The following is a 21,767-nucleotide window of genomic DNA, read 5'->3' on the forward strand; positions in this document are numbered from 1 at the left end:
ATGCATATATCCATTCATTTTCTGTCTATCCTCTATCATTTGTAATATCTGGGTGGTTTCCTGTCATCATATTTTATGACCTTTTGAATAATAGTTTCAAAACAGATAAAAGGGAGTTTATCTTAATTAGGAATCTGGGTGGATTTAATTGTTCCCTTAAATTCAAGAATCTCTGTCAGACTGATCCCTGGTTGTTTTTATTTGCTGTCCAAGGTACTGTGTTTACCAACACTCCAAAGGTTTCTTGTGTACATTTCATAAAATGCTGGTCTTCTCAAGAGTGATGTACATCACATTGTTATTTCTTCTTTATTCTGGTGAGTACATTTTCCTATCCTGGATGAGAACCTTGAGCATATTCTAAAAAATCAAGGAAGGCAAAAACTCTAAATATGATATATGAATTAATGAGCTTGTCTTATTTGGTTTGTAGTCCTTAAACTGGTCATGTTACAAAAGTCTCTAAAATTAGAGCAGTGGATTGGTTTTTCTAACTAGTCCCCATTGGAGAAGTTTGAAGAGAGCAGTGGATAAGAACAGCCTATGTAGAGTATCAGTCTCTGCTCATTTGTACTACAACTTGGTAACTTAATCCTATTGTTAAATGGCAAGTCAGGGGCTGGGCGTTGGTGGTGCATGCCTTTAATCCCAGCACTCAGGAGGCAGATGCAGGCAGATCTCTGTGAGTTTGAGACCAGCCTGGTTCACAGAGAAAGTTCCAGGACAGCCTCCAAAACAATACAGGGAAAACTTGTCTCAAAAAAAAAATGCCAATCAGTGAATACATGAAAGATATTTTGAACTCTGAGACCAGTGTATTTCACATAAAAAGTTATATGAAGTTAATATGTCCAGATCTATTAACATATGTAAGATGATACTTTCATATGGGAGAATAGTATATAGTACTGTTTTTCACAGACTATGTATATTTGGAAATTATAATTGTCTAGATTTTCATGTATTTTTAGTTAATATTTTTGCTACTGCCACTAAATTCTCACTTACTGCTTAGAGCTATAGGCAATTTACAATAATGTCTGCAACATTTCAATGTCAATGTGGGTACTTCTCATCAAAACAATATGGACAAGGTTGTTTTTATACATTTTATCTGACATCTTTGCTTTGTTTCCAGAATGTTCCTTAATAAAGTCATTAATTTACAGGAGACCAGTAAGTTACTTTTATTTATATGGAAATTTAAAAGTAAAGATTTATTTTTTATAATCTGAGGGATTTCATGTAAAATTTACTAAACTCTTCAAAAGTAAAAAAAATATATCTTTTAATGCAACAAGTCCAAACCGCAATCCAGAAATGCAAGGAAATTTATTATTGATACAAGATTTGACAGTATCTTAATCCCAGATTCCTACCATTGGCAATAAGATATGTGATTAAATATCTATACAACCCAGTGTAGACAGTTCAATGGTTAACTTACCATTAGAAATGATGACTTCCACACACTATTTGTACAATTCTGCCTTTGAAATATAAATATTAAATTTGAAAATAAGTGAATTGTCCCTCTAAATATCAATATATATGTGTATGTCTGTGACATGTGTGTCACAAGATGCGTAAAATGTGAGTCACTTGTATATGATATATAGTATTGCTTTCATTGTGTAAATTACCAAAGTATCTAAAATTGAAATTGTTTATGAACATGTACATAAATGAGATGTATTGACATGTAAATATACAGTACATATGTGCATCAAATTGCATAGGATTTACAGAGGAATGAGAATAACCGATAGAAAGTTCAATTTGATTATGAGGGGATGAAGGGAATATTGTCTTGTGGAGAATCACAGATGTCATAGTGTGAGTTGTCTGTCTCTTTTACAAGATCTTGTTACACCAGCTGTGTTGTTTTCTTATTAGTAGGGGCTTACAAACTAAAAATATGATAATCATTTTCACATGGTTTATATGTTATATGTCCTTTACGTCTATGTGTAGATTATATTTAAACTATTTTGTATGACATTACATACTAAGAGTGAAGAATATTTTTATTCAATTGCCCATCATCTAACTCATTTATGTTATCTTTGTGTGTTTTTCAGATAGTTTGTAGTATGTATAATCGTCTAGGAATTTGTTCCAGAGAGTATTTTCCTGTCTGTGGAACCAATCGCCGAACTTATATCAACAAATGCTTTTTCTGTATTGCATACAGGTAATAATACAATACTAAATACAAGTTCTTTCTAAGTAATGAAGACTTAGATCTGTGTTATTGATATTCCATGCTTATAATGCACAGCAAAATTGACCCTACAATCCAATGTGCTATGAAAGAGAAAGGAAAGTACCCCTTTTTAATATTGCGATTTCTGAAAGTGACTTTTGCATTTGGGAATTAAGAATTTAGTTGTGTTGAACATTGTACAAACAAACATATTTCTGCCACAGTCTGCAATCTATCATGGTAGAAAGATCTCCCAGGGAAGATCCTCTTACCTCCTGAACTCCATGAATAATTCTATATCACGGGATGTTCTAGGATGTCTCCATCTACTATCCTTGCCCTTTGTGCTCTGTGATCAGATAGGTATGTCTCATGTATAAATATTTTTCTACTATTTTACATCACATGATCTCATTGGCTTCTCCACTGAACAATCCTCTAATCTAGGTCTATTGACAATCCTTAATTCTTTTCTGTTTTGAGTCTGGGCAAGCTCCATGACTAAGGCAGAGCTGAGACAATAGAAAAGGTCCAGGATACTCACAGCTGGGAGTGTGCAGATGAAGAGGTCCAGGGTACTCACAGCTGGGAGTGTGCAGATGTTGGAAGCAGTCAGGGTCTATTTGCTCATAGAAGGAGAAATTAATGTCTACAGTTCAATCTTTCCCCTTTGTAAATTACATGGTACACTTCCCAAAGAGTTTGGTGTATTCTTTCAATACTTTCTTTAAACATTGTTGACCTCTTTTACTCTTTCCTTTACAGAGAAAGCCGTGGTCTCGTTGATTTGGCACATTATGGTAAATGCTGAGTTTTTATGCAGCTACATATTCCTGTGGATCTTATTATGATCATAGTTTTTCTCTGATGTCTACAGTGGATTGGAGATTTTGCTATAAGTTTTTCATAGCCCTAGAAGATTGGGTGAATCTGTGTGTAGGATAGAGGACAGAAGGCTGGGCTCTCCTTGCTCATTTCACTTTTGAGATTTTGGGATTTCAAGGTTTTACCAGATATGGTCAATTACTTAATGTCACCTAAAATGCAAAATTGTAACTATACATTCTGCAAACTGAGAGCTTAAACAATCCATGCTCTAATTATATTTCTTAATAAGCATCTTAAAATGTACTCTTTTTCAAGAATATCTTTTGGGGAATGGAATGATTGCCCTGTGGTTGGGGAAGCTTGGCAGTCTTGGAGAGAACCCAAGTTTGGTTTCCAGCCCCATGTCAGGTGGTTTATAGCCTTCATCTCCAGGGCTATCTCATACTATCTTCTCACCACCCTGGATACTTGGACAGATATGTTATACATGCACACTGACATAGCATAAGCATAAATAAAAATAAATCTTTTAAGAACAATGCTCTTTGCTTCCTTGGAATAAGAAGTAACTTTTGACAAATTCATATGACAGCCTTGAAGTAAAGTGCTGATTTTCAAAAAGTATCAGTGGGAATGACATTTTCTGGAAATAACACCTGCCTCAGGAGTTGAACTTTTGTGCTATGATCTCACAATTCGACTATATGCATCAAGACTGTTTAACCTTAAATTGTCTTCTCCCTCTTCTTCATGACCTTTCCATGCCTGTGAGTTTATCGTGGGAAATGTTCACCGGAAGTAGGAGGTTGAAAGCAACCTTGAAAACAAATGTGCAATAGAAAGACTGAAAGTGACATGTGATTCTAAGTTGATAACTTCTGTTTTCAATTAAGTGCTTCTAGTTGAAACACTTCACTTTTGAAACCTTTTGAAATGCTTTGCCTCTTTAATCATTTGTAGTCACTCTATAGTCTGCCTATACACACACCTATGGATATATATATAGTACCACAATACAACTATGTGTGTGTGTGTGTGTGTGTGTGTGTGTCTGTATGCACGTGCGCTCATGTGTTTTCCTGTTTACTGTATGATGTGTGATATGAGCGTTAGTATTAGTAACAGAATTTGAAATAAAGGAACTTATGTTTGCTACAGCTGAAATCCCTAGGGAGAGCCAGAATACCCAGCAAATGGCTGCCAGTGAAGTCAACATACCTTGCCAATGTTTTTTTAATTCAATACATTAGGCATTATGAAAAGGCAAAATCAAACAGACAAGCAAAAATGGAAGACAAGACAATCCCCATTCGTTTGTATACCATATTTTATGCACTGTTAAGTAAATATGTAGCAGTTATCTTTGTGAGGACAGATGGGAGATACAGAAGTAGAAAAATCAGCTTGGGAAAAGAGGAAGAGTCTGTTCATTAATAGAGCACCACTAACTAACTCTGGTGTTGCATCTGAGGAGGAGGCCCTTTCTCCTGAACTCAGAGATTCAACCCAGAAAAGTCTCTAGCAAAGGGAGACTCAGATATGCATGTCAGTAAGCTTTCACTGAGTGTTAATTTATACCATAATTTGGATAATATAAAAGTGAGTCACAGAGAATTAAACAATTTTAAAATAGGTCCCAGAGACACCTGAGCTTTAACTGACATGAATATCCCTTGTCTTAGTAGGGGTTTCTATTTTTGTGAAGAGACATCATGACCACAACAACTATTGCAAAGGAAAACATTTATTTAGGGTGGCCTGTGTTTTCAGAGGTTTAATCCATTTTCATCGAGATGTAGCATGGTGGAGCTCCGGCATACATGGTGGTTGAGAAGTAGCCAAGTGTGCGTGTAGGTAACAGGAAGTGATCTGTCTCACTTGGTGTAGCTCAAGCATAGATGAGACCTCAAAGCCCTCCTCCACAGTGCCACATTTTATTCAACAAGATCATACCTGCTCCAAGAAGGCCATACCTCCTAACAGTGCCATTACTTTTGGTGGCAATTTTCTTTCAAACCTCCACACCCCTACTCAGGATTAGATTTCAGAGAACTTTCATGTAAAGTTCCACAGAGGTCAGCTTGGTCTCCTGAACAGCTAGTGCTGTTACACAAAGAATCCTTGTCTCAAACAAACAAACAAACAAACAAACAAGGATAATAAATAATACATAAAAGAATAAAACAAAAAGCCTTTGCTAGTGCTTATATGTTGAATTTCATTCCTTATCTTTTAAGATGTCTATTTTAGGGTATGTGGTATGATATTGAGGTAGGTCCTTGATTCATTTGGAATTGAGTTTTGTGCCAGGTAAAAGATAAGGATCTAACTTTTCCTGCATATTAAAGTCTAGGCTTCTCAACTTCAATTCAGTGCTCATTTTGTCATCTTTAAAAAGATCAGGTGGCTGTTCCTGTTGGACTATTACTTGGTTCCTCTTCTATACAATTTATTCATGTGTTTGCTTTTTGTGCCAGTCTATGCTGTTTTTATTCTGAACAGTACAGAATATCAAATCAGGTATTGTGATTCCATCTGCAGTATACTTTTTGTTTAGAACTACCATGGCTACCTTTGTTCTTTTGTATGTTGTTGTTATGTCTGTAAAAAAAAAGGTCCTTCTGTTTTAAATGGGACTGCCAACTATTTACCTGAACTAGGATCATTATATAGCACCTACAAACAACTCAAAAGATTAAACATCAAGAGAAAAAAATAACCCATGGAACTGAAGAGAACATTCTTAAAGGAAGATATGCAGATATCTAGTTAAAATCAGTTCACTTAAAAAAAAAGCATCCAACATCCTTAGCCATTAAGGAAATCCTGATAAAAAGAAGTGTATTGACAGTTCATAGCATCACACTTGGACTGGCCCTCGTTAGGAATACAAATGACAATGAATGCAGGGAATGGGCAACATTTGTACACTGGTGATACTGTAAACTACTTCAGACACTGAGAAGTAGACTCAGTTTTTTAAAGAGTGTTGCCACTACAAGGTTTCCTGGTCTCCAGTGAAGCCGTGTGTCTTTGAGCGTATGGGTAGCACAAACTGGACTTTATGGGTGAAAAACTAGGATAGGACACAAAGTTTTGGGTGGATGAGGATAGGCTGGATCTAGAAAGAGTTGGGAGAGGGGTGAATATGGGCAAGACACACACGAAATTCTCAGAGGACTACTTAACAAAAGGAAAGGCAACTCAACAACCTAGAAATGGGCCTTCTATGTGGCCTGGCTGCACTACTTCTCCAAATACATAGCCAATGTTCTCTGTGTACTAGTACAGAGGCAATCGCCTATCCATTCATGATAGCTAGATTCCCATCAGTAATGAATGGATAAAGAAGATGGATAAGGAAACTGGAAATTACATGTAACAAAGCAGAAATTATGAAATTTGTAGGCAAGTGGGTGTATGTGGAAATCACTATATCTAGTGATAAAACTCTGGCCTGTCAAGACAAACACAGCACAGTCTTTCTAGCTGTTGTGTTTGGCTTCAAACCTTTCATTTTATGTGTTTAACTTGGAGCACAAGTGTAAGACAGGAAACCAGAAAAGTACCACTGGGGATGGATGGCAGGGGCATTCATGAGTGACAAATTCCAAATAAAGATTGAAGAATTTTTCTGCATCTTCTCATGACTTAGAGTGCATTTATACAATTGCCTACTTAAATCCCAGTGGCTCTACTTTCTACCTTGCCTCCAACAACCATAATACATTTTCCTGAAACCCTGACTCTTAATGCCTCTTGTTATTTAGGGAAGGTGACAAGACTTGAGAAAAATATAAGGTTGGAGGGATTCTATTTCTATACTTTAAATTAGGTTTTGACATGGATCTTTCCTCAGGGAGTAGCTCCTGGGTACCTATTGCCATGGGGGAAGTCTACAGGCTCATTTCACAGAGATTTTTATGTTGTTCCTCTTTCCAGAGCTACCAAAGCATCTTTCTACTAACTATGAAAAGTCTACAGAATGCCTATTGGCAAAACTCAGTGTGTTTTTAATATTTTATGTCTACTTGACACATTCTAGAGTCATTTGTGTAGGGAGACTCTCACTGGCAAAAAATACCTTCACAACATTGACCTAGAATGCATTTTCTTGATTCATGGTTGATGTGAGAGGGCCTCACTCTCTAGAAGTGGTGCCCCTGGGTGGTTCTGGATGATTTAAGAAAGCAGACTGTGTTCTTGGCACTCTTTTCCTCCTACTGGGTGGCCTCACCTAGCCTTGATATGGCAGTTTGTGACTAGTCTTATTGCATCTTGTTATGCTGTGTTTGGTTGATAATGCTGCGAGGCCTGCTCTTTTCTGAAGGGAAACAGAGGAGCAGTGGGTTGTGGGAGAGGGGAGGTGTGTTTGTGTTTAAAGGGGGAACTGAAAGGAGTGGAGAGGGGGGAGGCTGTGGCTGGGATGTATTGAATGAGAGAATAATAACTAAAGAAATAATAAACAGACTGAGCAAACCAGAGCTGGGCAGTGGTGGTGCACACCTGGAATCGCAGCACTTGGGAGACAGAGAAAGGCAGATCTCTGATATCGAGGTCAGCCTGGTCTACAGAGTTAGAATGAGTTCTAGGACAGCCAGGACTACACAGAGAAACCCTGTCACAAAAAACTAGCAAGCTAGTAAGCTGCATTGCTTCATGGACTTGGTTTCAGTTCCTTTCTCCTGGTCTTTCCCTCAATGGTGGAGTCTGATGGGGAACTATGAGCTGAAATAAACCCTTTCCTCCCCAAGTTGCTTTTGGTCATGGTGTTTTAAGGCAGCAATAAAACCCCAAGACAGCCAGTGATAATTGAGATCACTACAGGAGTGTAATTCAGCTCTTTCTCCTGAGATCTCAGTAACTCATTCCATATATATACCAAATTGTCGAATTAGTTTTTTTTAATACTCCTGTGAGTTTCTTGCTTTAGTGGTTCACTGCCTTGGGATGGCAAACTTGTTCGGCAAATCTTTCTGAAACCTATCTTTTCATGCTTGATAAGGGCTTTCAATATTATAGACACAGAGTTCTGGAGGGTCACCACAAACCACTAACTTTTAGTTGTCTATCTTTTTGTTATTTATATTTTTGTTTAAGGACAATAATAGTGACTACTGACCTCATCATGAAACAAAAACCCCAATTCCACAAAGGTTGATTTTTGAAAAATTTATCGTAAAACACTTTTCTAGAAAATGTTTACAACAAAATTATTGATTAAAAAACTATGCAGTTATTACTTTCTAAGAAAACAATATTATTCTCCCTATAAATATCCTGTCAAATTAGAAGCTTAGATTCATTATATAAGCCAACTTACATATTTGATCATCTAATTTCCATTTTATTAATAAGAATATTTTAGCAAATAATTTGGGCAATATTATGCCTATGCAAATGACTATTTCCTAGGACAAAAGATAGATACAATCATCAGTAAAATATAACAAAAATATAATTGTTTACTATGTCAGCATAAGTGATATATGAAAGGAAATGGGAGTCCATAGGGCTTGTTCTACTCTGCTCTGTCTATAGTGCTAGAAAGTGATACTCGTCACAACCCTGGCAATAGCACATCTTTTTTTTTTTTTTTTTTGGTTTTACGAGACAGGGTTTCTCTGTATTGTTTTGGAGGCTGTTGGTCCAGCCCGGCCTCAAACTCACAGAGATCTGCCTGCCTCTGCCTCCCTAGTGCTGGGATCAAAGGCGTGCGCCACCGTTGCCCGGCAGCACATCTTTACTTAACCTGTGTGATAACAAAGTGAAGTCACTCCAATTGAATCTCTTTGTTGTACAGAACTGATGTCTACACAACATTGTGCAATATGGCTAACACTAGGTCTTAGGGGACTCTGAGTCAGCACAAATTGACTGACTTCAGACATCCAGGGAACCCCAAAATAAACAGTAATACAATGTACCATGTAACTATTCTTGCTCAAATGCAACTTAGGTGTGAGTTTTCTATAAATACAGTCTTGAGGTCAGAGACCTTTTCAATTTTTTATTACCAACCTGTTTATAGCATGCCTTACTGTAGGCCTGGTGCTTTCTTCAGTGTGGCTTATTTGCTGGTCTACGAGTACTTTGTGTGTCTGTGTGCCTGTATGTGTCTCTGCATACCTGTGTGTGGCTTATGTGTGCCAGCGTGTGCCTGGGTACCTGCCAGGGGCAGTATGTCTTAACTCTTGAAGCATTCTCATACTCTCTTAAACTTTTTACTCTTCTGTCATTCTTTTCCTTCCCTGGTATTGGAGTTTGTACCTCACACGAGTTTCTTATGTATAGAAATTCTAAGTACTTATTTATACTGGCTACAAAGCTGTTGGTAGATCCCTGCATACTTTTCTCTGCTTTGAAATTCTTTTACCTTTCTAGGCAACTTGTTTGGAAAATTTCTGTTACATTCACACTCCTCTGTTGATGAGAACAAACTTTCTCTAACCTCTTTCTAAGGGGAGACCTTTGAAAATTCACCCGGAGCTGCTGCTTGGAATGCTGCAAAGCATCTGGACAGAATGCCTGCATCTCTGTATATTGGAACACTGGTCTCATGAATTTATCAAGTAAGAACTGTAGGCTTGCATTTGGGTCACCCACCTATCCTGATAGTCTTTCTCTAGGAATCCCTGGTGGGCATACATACCAAGCTGCCTCACTCTCCAGATACAAAACTTCATCCTCAAGGCTTCCCATTCCTCTGGCAAGCTAACCAATCCAGTACAGAATACAAGGTTGAACTCAGCCATTAAGAAAAACCCAAGTTCCAACTTGAGTTAGGGATAAAAGACAAAAGCCTTTTCAACCAGGTGAGCTTACTTTCCAATCTTTGAACTACTAAACACCCTTCTTTGCAGGAGTAAAATTGCTTGATCATATATATTTTCTCCCAATGTAACTAAAACTAATTCATTAGTAAATAATGTGTGCTGTGAAAATCTACTCTTATAGGTAGATTTTCAGGATAACTTTATATATGCTAGTTTCCTAGGACAAAATAAGCACAAACACTAGTAAAATATAAAATAAATTAATTATGTTATCATATGTGATTCATGAACAGAAACATGAATCAACACAGGTTGCTGCACTGTGCATTTTCTCTGCATAGTATTTGAAAGGGACACTGTCTTCATAGTCTTGCAAACAGATCAACTATTTCATAACTTCACTTAAATCTGTAATTACCTGTTAAAATAGTGAAGTATAAAAAGAATGATCCCAGTTACATCTACAGTACCCCTAGTAGAGAGAAATTCTGAGAATTTAGTGACAAGAGCCCCATAGCTGATGACAGTTCCCCAACTGTTTTCTGTGATGTTGTTTTTCCTTTCTAGGCCCTTGTTTGGAAACTTTCTCCATTTTGTGATCTATCATGAATCTTTGCTACTTTTGTTATCTTCATAGTTCTGCATTTATGAGAACAATATTTTCTCCAACCCCCTATGAAGAAAGATCTTTGAAAATTATCTGATGCTTTTGCTTCAGTGACTTTCAGGCCTCCAGGAGGGATACCTGTATCTCTTCATCTTGGGCCATCAGTATTATGCAAATCAAGTTCACATGTAAATTAAAAAAACTATTTGGCTGGATCTCTATGACTGGAGAAAGAGGACAACCAAATTGCCTTTCTCCATATCCACTAACCTCTGTCTTCACTACCTTCTCTGAGGTATGTTTAACTGAAATCTAACCTGGTATTCATGGAATATATGGAATGACAATTCTCACTTTCCTGAAGAAGACACTGAGATTGTAAAGCAGGTAAAATCCTCAGGGCTTAGAGACAATATGGGAAAATGGTCCTTCCTATGTGTCCTACACCTCCTCTTAAACATCTAGGGGGTCTTTGTTCTTGCATTTTTTTTGTTCCATAAGAGGGTCAGGACAGGCGAGAGCAAGTAGTCTATCTTCATTAGGACTCTAGGGCATTAGAGCAGTTCTTTTGCCATCAGTAAACTTTGGGAGGGAGTGCAGATAACACCTCATAAGCCATGGACACAGACGCATTAATACATAGGCATTTCTTTGTTCTGTCATCCAAGGGGCCCTGTAAATGATATCTGGGAACAAACACATGTCACAACTGAATCTTGTTTTAAAATACTTTTTCTTTTTAAATTAATTTTTATTTAAATTAAGGTATGTAAAACACTTTTTGAATAAAAGGAAATAAAAGATTTTTGGAAGTTGGCTGTTTCAAGGCTACTGTTAAGTAATAGTTGAGTCAAAGAAGAAATTTAAAGTTAATTTACAGTTATTTTGAATTGAAGGAAAACGAGATAACATGGGAAATGAGTCACATGACACTGATAGGCTACATAAAGAGGTGTTTATAGTGACACACACACACACACACACACATACACACAGTAACAAAATTATTTTCTTCAAGATTTTAACTAAAGCTCCACTAGAAAATACTCCTACAGTGAGCAGAATGTATAAAAGCATTGGAGGGTGAAGCAGATAAAAGGAGATCAGAGACAAAATGAAATAATTAGAAAATAAGTAAAACCCAGAAACGAATAGAAGTAATTAAAAGATGATTCTTTGAAAATGTATATTTAATAAAACTGTTAGGCAGATTATCAAGAGAAAATGAGGTGTGCCACTAATGAAGAGAGTTGGGATTTAGTGAGAATATCACTCTACAGTCTACTGATAGCATGACTGAAAAAGCTGGACCATTCCCGTTGACAGACTGGTAACTTCAAACCCTCTGAATGTGAGATCCAGTTAGGAGGCCTGGGAAGGCTATGGGACCTCTAACAGTGGAGCCAGTATTTATCCCAAGTGCACAAATGGATTTTGGGAGCCCTTTCCCTATGGAGGGATACTATTTCACCCCAGATACACGGAGGAGGACTTAAGCCCTCCCCCAAATGATGTGACAGACTTTGCTGATCCCCTATGGAAGGCCTCACCATCCTTGGGGAGTAGGCCGGGGTGGGTTGGAGGGTTGGTAGGGGGCACGGGAGGAGAGAGGGAGAGGGAATGGGGGGGATTGATATGTAAAATGATTGTAAATTTTTAAAAAAGAAATATACAAATTCCTTGACTACAATGCAAAACTACTTATCATTCTCAAGAAGCAGATAACTTGAAGTGTTCTATACATGTAAGAAATTGAATAACAAGTTAAAAGCTTCCTGAAACAGTATATGCATCATTAGAAATTTTCATGGGTAAATTTATTCTAACACTTGATAAAGAAATAACAGTGATTTTTACATAAAACACCATTGAATGCTGAAGAAGAGAGAATGCTTTCAATGTTTTTTTATGATTCAGATACTAACCTGTTATTTAACCAGTTGGATTTACACTGATATTCTTTTAGATATTGTCTTCATTACTGTTCTATTTCTGTGAAGAGACACCATGACCAAGCCAACTCTTACAAAGAAAGCAGTTCACTGGTGCTTGCTTGCAGGTTTTTTAAAGGACTAGTCCATCATCATGACAGAAGGAAGCATGGTGGTAGGCAGGTGGTCATGGGACTGATAGCTTATATCCTGATCTATAGGCACGAGAGAGAGAGAGAGAAAGAGAGAGAGAGAGAGAGAGAGAGAGAGAGAGAGAGAGAGAGAGAGAGAGAGAGAGAGAGAGAATGTTTTCAAATAGGGTCGATTCTCATTTAAACCACTACAGGCACAGATACAGAAATTCAGAAGAAGAAGATCAGTTTAAAGTTTATAACACAAGTGAAATTTATTTCACATTGCAACGTGTATTTAAAGTTTTTAGATCAAACTATGCAATTTACAACAGAAAAATTCAAGCAACAATTGTAATCCTTTCCATGCACTAAGGAAATAAAAGTATGCTAGACACTCATAATATAAAATATATGGACCAAGTGTTTTTTTCTTTTATAACAATTTGACAAAACCCAAAATATATATTGATTTATTTTACTGTTAAGGATTGAACCACTATTGGCATAGAACCAAATATCCTCAGAATCTAAGAGATGCAACACCCCCAAATATGATAAACAGATTCTGCAAGAATTCTGAAACTTTCATTATGTTTTTAAACAAAGAAAAAATGCAAGAAAATTGTTTTTAATTGTTTCCTTTTTTGTTTATAATTCTTATGGATTATCTACCCAATAGCAGGGAGAAAAAACAAAAGTATAATTTCTCATTTTGCAAGAAAAATGTAATTCCACCCTTACTAAATATTGTCATGATTGCCTGTAGAAAATGCAATGGGATTCACAATTTATTTTATAAATTCTAGATTAGTGTGTCAAGGAACAAAAGAGAATATCAGTGCCCTAATATTACTGATGTGCTTTATACATGTGTATATTAGTTACAGCAAAACTAAGAGTTTAAAGCTATTTATAATATAGTCCTACATTATGCATTGTACTATTCAACCAGGAATGAAATAATGATAAATCTGACAAAGGATATTACGTTTTTAATGAACACTAGAACTTGAGTTAAGATGTGTTTTCATTAGTATGCACATTCCCCTTTATGGGAGCTAAAACAATCCCTATTAGAATATTAACAGTGGTTTCTATAGGAGAAATTAACAAGCACATTCTAAAATTCATATGGTGGCAAACAACCTCGATTTTCCACATGGATTTTGAAAAAGAGAGAAAGTGAACAGATTGATTTTTAAGTTCTGAGACCATCTATTTTCAAGATTTATTATACACTAATCAAGACTTGACTATGGGACTCAAGACAACAATTAGATCAATGGAAGTCAGTAAATAACAAGGTTATTATTATTTGAATGAATATGTACAATAGATTTTGACAAAATCAAAATAGCAATTCACTAGGAAAGTGGTGTTTGAACCTTTCAGTACCCTTGTCTTTAAAACTGATTTTTATTGTACAATATGGGGAAATTAATTCAAAAAAGTATCTTCAAACTAAGTATGAAACCTCAAGAAATGTTAGTAAAAAACTTTGTGCTTTTTAGTTGAAGTAAGACACTTTAGATGCAGTTCAAATGTTTGACAGGACCAAACAAGTTGATGTATTGGACTTTAGTTTAAACGTTGTAATTTAGTAGAAATTAAAAAGTGGAATACTTAACTGCAATTAGCTAACCATGCCATACATCTAAGTTGCTATAACAATACAACAATCATGCAACAGATTTTAAATCTTTTGTAAAGCTGCAACCAGGAAACACCCTGAAAATACATCCTTAGGTGAATGAATGCATATATTATAGGTCATCTATGAACATGAGATACCAGTTCATAACAAAGAGGAATGAGTATGCCTACATGATCTTCAAAATAACTACTGTTAGTTAGCAAAGTCATGCAAAATGTAGTATATTTAAATATGAAGGGACAGATAGCTGAGCTGTTGTTGGTTGAGGATGTTGTGCTATCTTTTCTGTGATCATCATATTTTAGTGCAATTACCTATGTTCCTTATATACATGCTATTTCCTTTGTGACAAGCAGTGATACAAAACGTTCAACTCTCCGTCTCAGTATTCTTCATCTTCCCGCATTGTTCAGTAAGAGTGAGCCAAGTGGCCATTTCTAACTGTGGTGCAGTTTCTTTTCTGATAAAGGCTGTATAGAAGCAGCCCTGTGCTACCATTGCACTGTCTACTGAGTGCTAACTCTAAGATTTGTCCAAACAATTGCTATCTGAATCCGTTTATTTTTCTCCTAGTCTCATTGCAAGTTGATATCAGACCAGATGGCTTTCTTTCTAGTGATCAAGTTTATCTTATTAATCATTTTGATGCTTAACACTTTCTCAGGTAAGTATTTATTTCTTTGTCATTGAAAAACCTTTGATCATTCAGTCAGTGCAATAATTGGGCCATGCCAGAGTAAAGGAGCCACCTGGAAATGACAGAGAGGATCGCAAGGGTAATTTTTTTTCTTAATGTAAGACAGTTTATGGAAAAAACATTGATCCCTTTTAAATAGTACTAAATTAGATTTGGTACAATGAATTTACTTGGTGTCCTGTTCTAAGGCTGAAGACCTTCATAATGGTCACTGCTCTCTTCCAACTTCAGCTTCCTCATCTTTAAAGTAATGACAGTTTTGACAGTCATCCTAGAATTATACAAACTACTGTCACAGAATTTATGACATCATCCAGACTTATAGCAGGCATACACATATGTTTTATGTTGCCATGTAATCACTTCTGTCTTCTGTGTTTATGTGTTATAGGATTATAGAGAATCATGGTTGTAATTAAATGCCACATTTTAATTTTAAAAGTCCAATAGTCATTATTGTTGTTTTACTGTTTTCCCCTATGTTCTGTTTGCAGATGCACGTTCCAAAGTTAAGTATGATGAGAAATGTAAGGTGAGCTTTCATTTGGATGATTAAAGTCTTCACACTTCATAGTACCAAAAAGATTGACACAAGATATGTTGATTTAAGACAAACAAAACAAAACCCCTCAACATTTTAATTTGTGAATTTGTGATGACATCAGAGCACATTACTGTAAATGCTACATTCTCTATCGATGCAGTGTTAAGTATGAAGGAGTGTGGAGAAAACTAGTTTGAACAGGCTCAGGGTGTTTGAAGAAATGTGATATGTGATGAGGTGTTCATAAAAGGGAGAGTAAATGAACTGTATATACAACATGGGAAGCGTGGTATGGATTTTGACAAAACAGAAATGTCGTTGAATCTGAAGCACAAAGAGTTAAAAAAGTTTTAGGTGAAGATAGATTCAATGCAACTTTTGAGAACTATTGGAAGTGTCTATACCTAGATATGTATACAGGGAAATTGGGCAATTGTCATGTCAAAGGTAATAGCTGCTTGGAGTATGATAGAAGAAATGAAAGCAAAAACTGGAATTGAACTTGTGGTGTGGCCACTTTTATGAATTAATCAAAAAGAAGTTTTTGTAGAGTCTAGTTTGTATTTCAGGAGTTATTCTAATTTTTCAAATTCTGATGTTCAAATCAGAATATTCAGATATTCAAATCTAAAAGCAATTCAATTAAAATTTACACTTCATGATATTCATAGCACGTGGGAGATGAAATCTTCTAGTTCTGTCATTGTTGTTTTATTTTAAAAAATCTTTGTTTTTTTTATAGACTGACTGTTCTGGTGGAGATCAAAGACTAGATTGTACCAAAGATTACTTGCCTATTTGTGGATCAGATGACAATACCTATGATAATTATGTAGCTTTTTGCAATGAAGCAAGGTAAAAACAAATAAACTGGCAAACAAAATCCTTTACATTTACTCTTCTTAAATATTGTTGCTTTATTCAGTAATTTCATGAAAACCAGTATTGACAATAATTTAATACATTGAATGGGATTTGATTATCATTTATATGCGAGGAAATCACCATTCAGGATGGTTTCACAGTGGAATATTTTTAGAATTATTCTCACTGATCATCAAGACATATAGACATCAAAATAAGCCAAGAAAAACCATAGTCCCTGATTAATTACTTTACCTCAATACAATTTTGTTCTTCAGTTTAATTTCAGCAAAATAGTATCTTTATTACAAATATAATATATGCATACATATGAACATATATATACATACACACACATATATATACACAAACACATATGTATACAGATAGATACACAGACACACACACACACACACACACACACACACACACACACACACACACACACACTGGTTTTCCAGGTAGGGTTTCCCTGTCCTGAAACTCAGTCTGGCCTGGAACTTAGAGATCCATCTGTCTCTGCCTCCTAAGTGCTGGGGTTAAAGCATGCACCATCATCACCCAGTTTGTATTTTGTTATTTCTATCAGCAAGAAACATTAATTTTTTCTACATTTTTCCTGTTATGACTACAGATCATTCAGGAAAAATAAAATAAATGAAGACAGAATGAATCAGGAATATTTATTCATTCCTTTACTTTTTACTTAAGCTTAACATCCATGCATTTGTTTGATCACAAAATAAGCAGTGAACTGTGTCTTAATGAAAAAGCTACTAAACCATTCCAGTTAAAATTCAAGAACAGAATAAAACAGTTTTCCTTCTCGTAGAAATGATCCAATGCTACAGTTAGAATGAAAAAAATGAAAGGAAGGGGATTTGAAGCAAAAGGGAGAAACAAGGGAATTGTATTCAGCAGAGAGGCTGTTAGTAGACAAATCACAGGTCCAATGAGAAGTATCTGAGGGTCAGTCTCTGGTTCTACAAGTAGAGTGTCAAAAGGGACACTTTTCTTGGGGGCTGAATATACAGAACCTGGTTAGATTGTTAGTCAACTGCTGAAGCATATCTCATGAAAACTTGACTGAACATACAGGTCCAAAGCAAAAATTAGTACCTCTACTGAGACATAAATAACAAAATCAAGGTCAAGCCAGTGGAGTGGACCAGAAGTTATCCTCTAGATGACTGGTATGCAATGATGTCAGTTCACTCTAAGATGGATAAGGCTGCTTCTGGCTTTTACAAACCACTGTCAGGTCACGTTTGTTTTTATAGCAGCACATTGAACAAGTGTAGTCATCAGTCTACAGAAAAGGAGGTTTGAGCCAGAAAATGTGGGCCTAAGACAGGTCCTGGCCTTTAGGAGACCGATACCACCATGCTTAGTCCACCACACACAAAACTTTTACTTTGAGGAACCCTGGTGGGTTTCATATAAAATTTCTCATATAATGATCTAACCGTTTCTTTTTCTTTTTCAGGCAGCGGAATGGCCAACTTAAATTCAAACATTATTTTCAATGTTGATTCAATGAAATGGCTTTAAAAATGCAAGAAATCCTCTTGTTCTTTCTGTTTTGTTAAAGTGAGTTGAGAAGTTTCCATAACTTTTTTTTTGTGCCAGAGGATGTAGAAACTCAGCTCACACAAGTCATGATTTGTTTCTGAATTCACAAAAGAATTATTTCCTAGTTGACTTTTTAAAAAAATAAATTTCCTGTTCTGAAAATACTAGTAATTTCCTAGTATTTTGATGAATAAAAAAATTAAAATGTAAAAATGTGCTGAGTCTTGTGGATTCCCTTTCCCAGTTGCTGTGAGATCTGTTCATTGCTGACTGCACTTGGTGGATGTGGATAACGTGGTTAGTTTTTCCATGAGGAGAAGCAGCCCTTGTACAAAGCTTTAGGAAGGATGCTGATGCTAGCAAATCACTTACACTTCCAGGAACACTGTAGTTGATCAAGACGTTATGTGAAGAATGTAAGAACAGACTGAAGCTGAAGCTGTCTAACACTAAAGCTCCATCTCAGGTTAGATCACTCAAGGCAACCAGTGAACTGCATAACCTTGCCCTCTTGAAGAATCACTTCTTGTCTCCTGTTGCTGTCCTTGATTTTCTGACAGATGCTACAAAGAGAATGATTCAGCATCTTCTTAAAAGACCCCTTTGTTTGTTAATTTGCTTTCCTTTTTCTTTCTTTTGAGGAAGGCATAGAAATCTGTATGTTTTAAATTCTACTTTCATAATCATAGCCTTTATTTTTGTTGTTGCTTTGTAACAGAAACGTGAGTTAGACATAACTAAGAAAATGCCTAATGAAAACCAGGAGCTTCCCAGAGAAGAGGAAAGAGGCAAGATCTCTTGAGCAGATTGGGAACATGGGGGGAGAAGAGAGGGAACCAGGAAAAAGAGAGGGGGATAAGAGGAGGGTAGAAGACACGGGAGCAGGAAGGTTGAGTCGGGGTAAGAATAGAGGAGACCAGGATGAGAGAGATACCATAATAGTTGGGTTATTATAGCTTTGAGGAGAGAGCTGACACTAGTGAGATTTCCAGAGATATACAACTGGAAATCTAAGTAATAGCGGAGAGACTACATTAATAACCCCTACCTGATGATAAGGTTGATGACTACCTTATGTGACATCCTAGAACCTTCATCCTGTGACTGATGGAAGCAGAGACAGATAATCACAGCTAAACACTGAACTGGCCCCCTGGAATCCAGTGACAGAGTTGGAGGAGTGATGAGCTAGGTGGTCAAGACAACGCTGGTGAAACCCACAAAGACAGCTGACTGGACAAGGGGGAGCTCTTGAACCCCAGACTGATGACTAAGAGGCCAACAAGGGACTGATCCAGACTCCATGAATGTAATGTCAGTGAAGAGGCCTCAGAAATCTCTGGGGCCTTGGGTAGTAGACTGGAACTCACTATGTAGACCAGTCTGACCTTAAATTCACAGATATCTGCCTGCTTCTGCATTTCAATTACTGGGATTACAATGCCTAGCCAGCAATTGTTTCCTTAATTTTATTTTTAGATTTTTTTTAAGGTGCATGAAAATATAACCAAATTTTATGTGTTGAATTTGTATACTGAAGCCTTGTAAAGCATAGTAATTTGTTGCAGAGCTTTGTGTGTGTGGGTTTCTTCCAATTGTCTAGATATATTATTGTGTCTTTTGTGAGCACAAGCTAATTTCATTTGTTTGTGCAATTTGGATGCCTTCATTTCTTGTCTTATTTAAGGAATCTACCTGGAGCTTCTGTTACTATATCCAATAGAACTTGTGAATGTAGGCATCCCACCTCATTTCTGACGAGAGAGGAAAGTCTTTAGGCTTTTACTCTTAGTAAGATTAAGTTAGCTGTTTTTTTTCTTATAATATGTTGAGTGATTTTACCAAATGTTATACCATACTTTTTAAAATATCATCTAAAATCATTTAAAATGTCATCATTTAAAAATCATGCCTTTCTTTCTTTTCATAATATGTATATCACATTATTTCCATGTTGAACAATTTTTGCATCACAACAACATTCTAAATGGCAATGGTGCATAAACTTTATATTTTAGGCTATATTTACTTGTTTAATTGCATGTGTGTGTGTGTGTGTGTGTGTGTGTGTGTGTGTGTGTGTGTGTGTGTGATGTGAGTATGCTACAGTTCATTTGTGGGGATCAGAGGAAAACTTGTGGAGCTAGCTTTCACTTTTCATCATATGGGTCCTGGAGATCAAATGTGGATTTTCAGGTGTGGTGGCAAGAACCTTTACTTTCTGAGCCATCTTAATAGGCCTAATCCTTTCAGTATGCTGGTGAATGTGGGGTCCTATTATGTCAGCAATGGTTATGTGTGTCAACACTTACAATGGATGCTGGTCTGAGGTTTCTGTAGCTGGGTCTTTGTTTATCATCACCATCAGGGTAGTACTGGCTTCATAGAGTGAGTTGTCAAGTGCTTTTCTGTGAGTATCCTTTGGATGAGTCTGAGAAAGATTAATATTAATTCTACTTTAAATGCTTCATGTAATTCCCTAGGGAAGCCATCTGATTTGGAAGTTTTTGATTAGTGTCCCAATCTTACCATCTCTAGGTTTGGTCATGTTCCTTCTTAGACAATAATGCATTTTTATGATTTTGTCTACTTCAGTTAGGTCCCTCAACTTGTCTACATACACTTGCTCATAGTAGAGTTTCACTGAGACTTCTTTAACACTACCAGAAATTTCTAGAATCAAGGTTCCCAAAGTGAAAACTCTTTATATTTAGCAGGCAATCCTGAAATTCTTACATGTTGGTTCAGGTATTGAAGGAAAGACAATATTTACAAGGTTTTGAAGTTTGTGAAGGAGAGGGATCAAAGATGCTGATAATGTTTGGGAAAGTACACATAAAAGTCCAGAAACCAGAAGCTACTTTTGAATTGATTTTATTTGCAGTAAATGGAACAAGCTCAAAAATAATGTAGACTCTTTTAGCCATAGAACACCATGCTGGCTTCACACTTGAACTAGCCAGGAAATCCAGAATTGCAAGTGGAGTTTGAGGGTATAGATAATTTGCTTCATATGAACATCTAGCATTTCCCCTCGTGTTTGAGAGTCAACTTCCCGTTACTCAGCCTGAAAAAGCAATGAGATAAATCAAGTCATTGGGGCAACACCGTGAAGAAAAATGTGATTATTTGAAATCAGTCAGAAGAGCGGGCTTAGCTGCTGTGTTCTATGACCTCCTTCACTGTTCTGCAGATCTATGTGCTTTGCTTCTGCTACCACTCCTCTCTCGATGAGGCATTTACCAATAATAGCAGAGAATTAGTTTCTAAGGTCTTTTGTAACAACAGATGCTAATGGGGAGTACAATGTTAACAGTTAAGTAATCCCCAGAGACCACAATGGTTGAAAACAAGGGAAACATTCTTAACTTGCTGAACAAAGATTCTGAAAAGTTACTTTGTAACTCTTTTTTTTAATCATTTTTTATTTTAATTTTAAATAGCTTGTTTTACATGTCAATCCCAGTTCCCTCTCCCTCCCCTCCTCCCGCACTCCCCTTCCCCCCTCCCTCCCACCCTATTGCCAAATCCTTCCACATAGGGGATATCTAGAGTCTGTCATTTTACTCTTGGTAGGGTCAAGGCACTCCCCTAAGAGTCCAGGCTGAGAGAGCATCTCTCTATGTGCTATAGGCACATGAAGACAGTTTGTATACCAGGGATAGACACTGATCCACAGCTCAGGGCCCCATAGGTTGCCCAGGTCTTCTCACTGACACTCACATTTGGGGGGTCCTGTAACTCTTAATCAGTTGTCACAATTTCAAAAGCTTTTTGTTGATTTCTATTTATTTTATTCTTTTTATGTGTATGGGAGTGCAGATGTGTGCCATCACACATATGCAAAGATCAGAGGACACATTTGCAGGATTAACTTCTCTTCTTTTACCATGTGGGTCCCTAGGATGATAATCATACTGTCAATCTAGGAGGCAAGAATGTTTACCCAATGAG

General features: G+C 36.6%; 1 protein-coding gene across 1 annotated transcript; it reads left to right on the top strand.

Annotated features, from left to right (window-relative positions):
- Positions 1-262: 262 nt before the first annotated feature.
- On the top strand, positions 263-17,748 carry LOC106021068 (ovomucoid-like). Its single transcript, XM_013112672.2, has 5 exons — positions 263-317; positions 2,086-2,194; positions 2,972-3,006; positions 15,328-15,365; positions 17,728-17,748. The coding sequence occupies exons 1-5, from the start codon at positions 263-265 to the stop codon at positions 17,746-17,748; spliced, it is 258 nt and encodes an 85-aa protein (XP_012968126.2).
- Positions 17,749-21,767: the final 4,019 nt, after the last annotated feature.

Source organism: Mesocricetus auratus, unplaced genomic scaffold (genome assembly GCF_017639785.1).
Source record: "Mesocricetus auratus isolate SY011 unplaced genomic scaffold, BCM_Maur_2.0 Super-Scaffold_6730, whole genome shotgun sequence".
Taxonomy (NCBI): Eukaryota; Metazoa; Chordata; class Mammalia; order Rodentia; family Cricetidae; genus Mesocricetus; species Mesocricetus auratus.

Excerpts from the sequence above, each read along its gene's own strand:
- LOC106021068 (XM_013112672.2), top strand. The coding sequence starts at position 263 with ATGCTGGTCTTCTCAAGAGTGATGTACATCACATTGTTATTTCTTCTT. Across the intron at positions 2,195-2,971 it reads TTTTTCTGTATTGCATACAG|AGAAAGCCGTGGTCTCGTTG; the intron begins GTAATAATACAA and ends TTTCCTTTACAG. Across the intron at positions 3,007-15,327 it reads CGTTGATTTGGCACATTATG|ATGCACGTTCCAAAGTTAAG; the intron begins GTAAATGCTGAG and ends TTCTGTTTGCAG.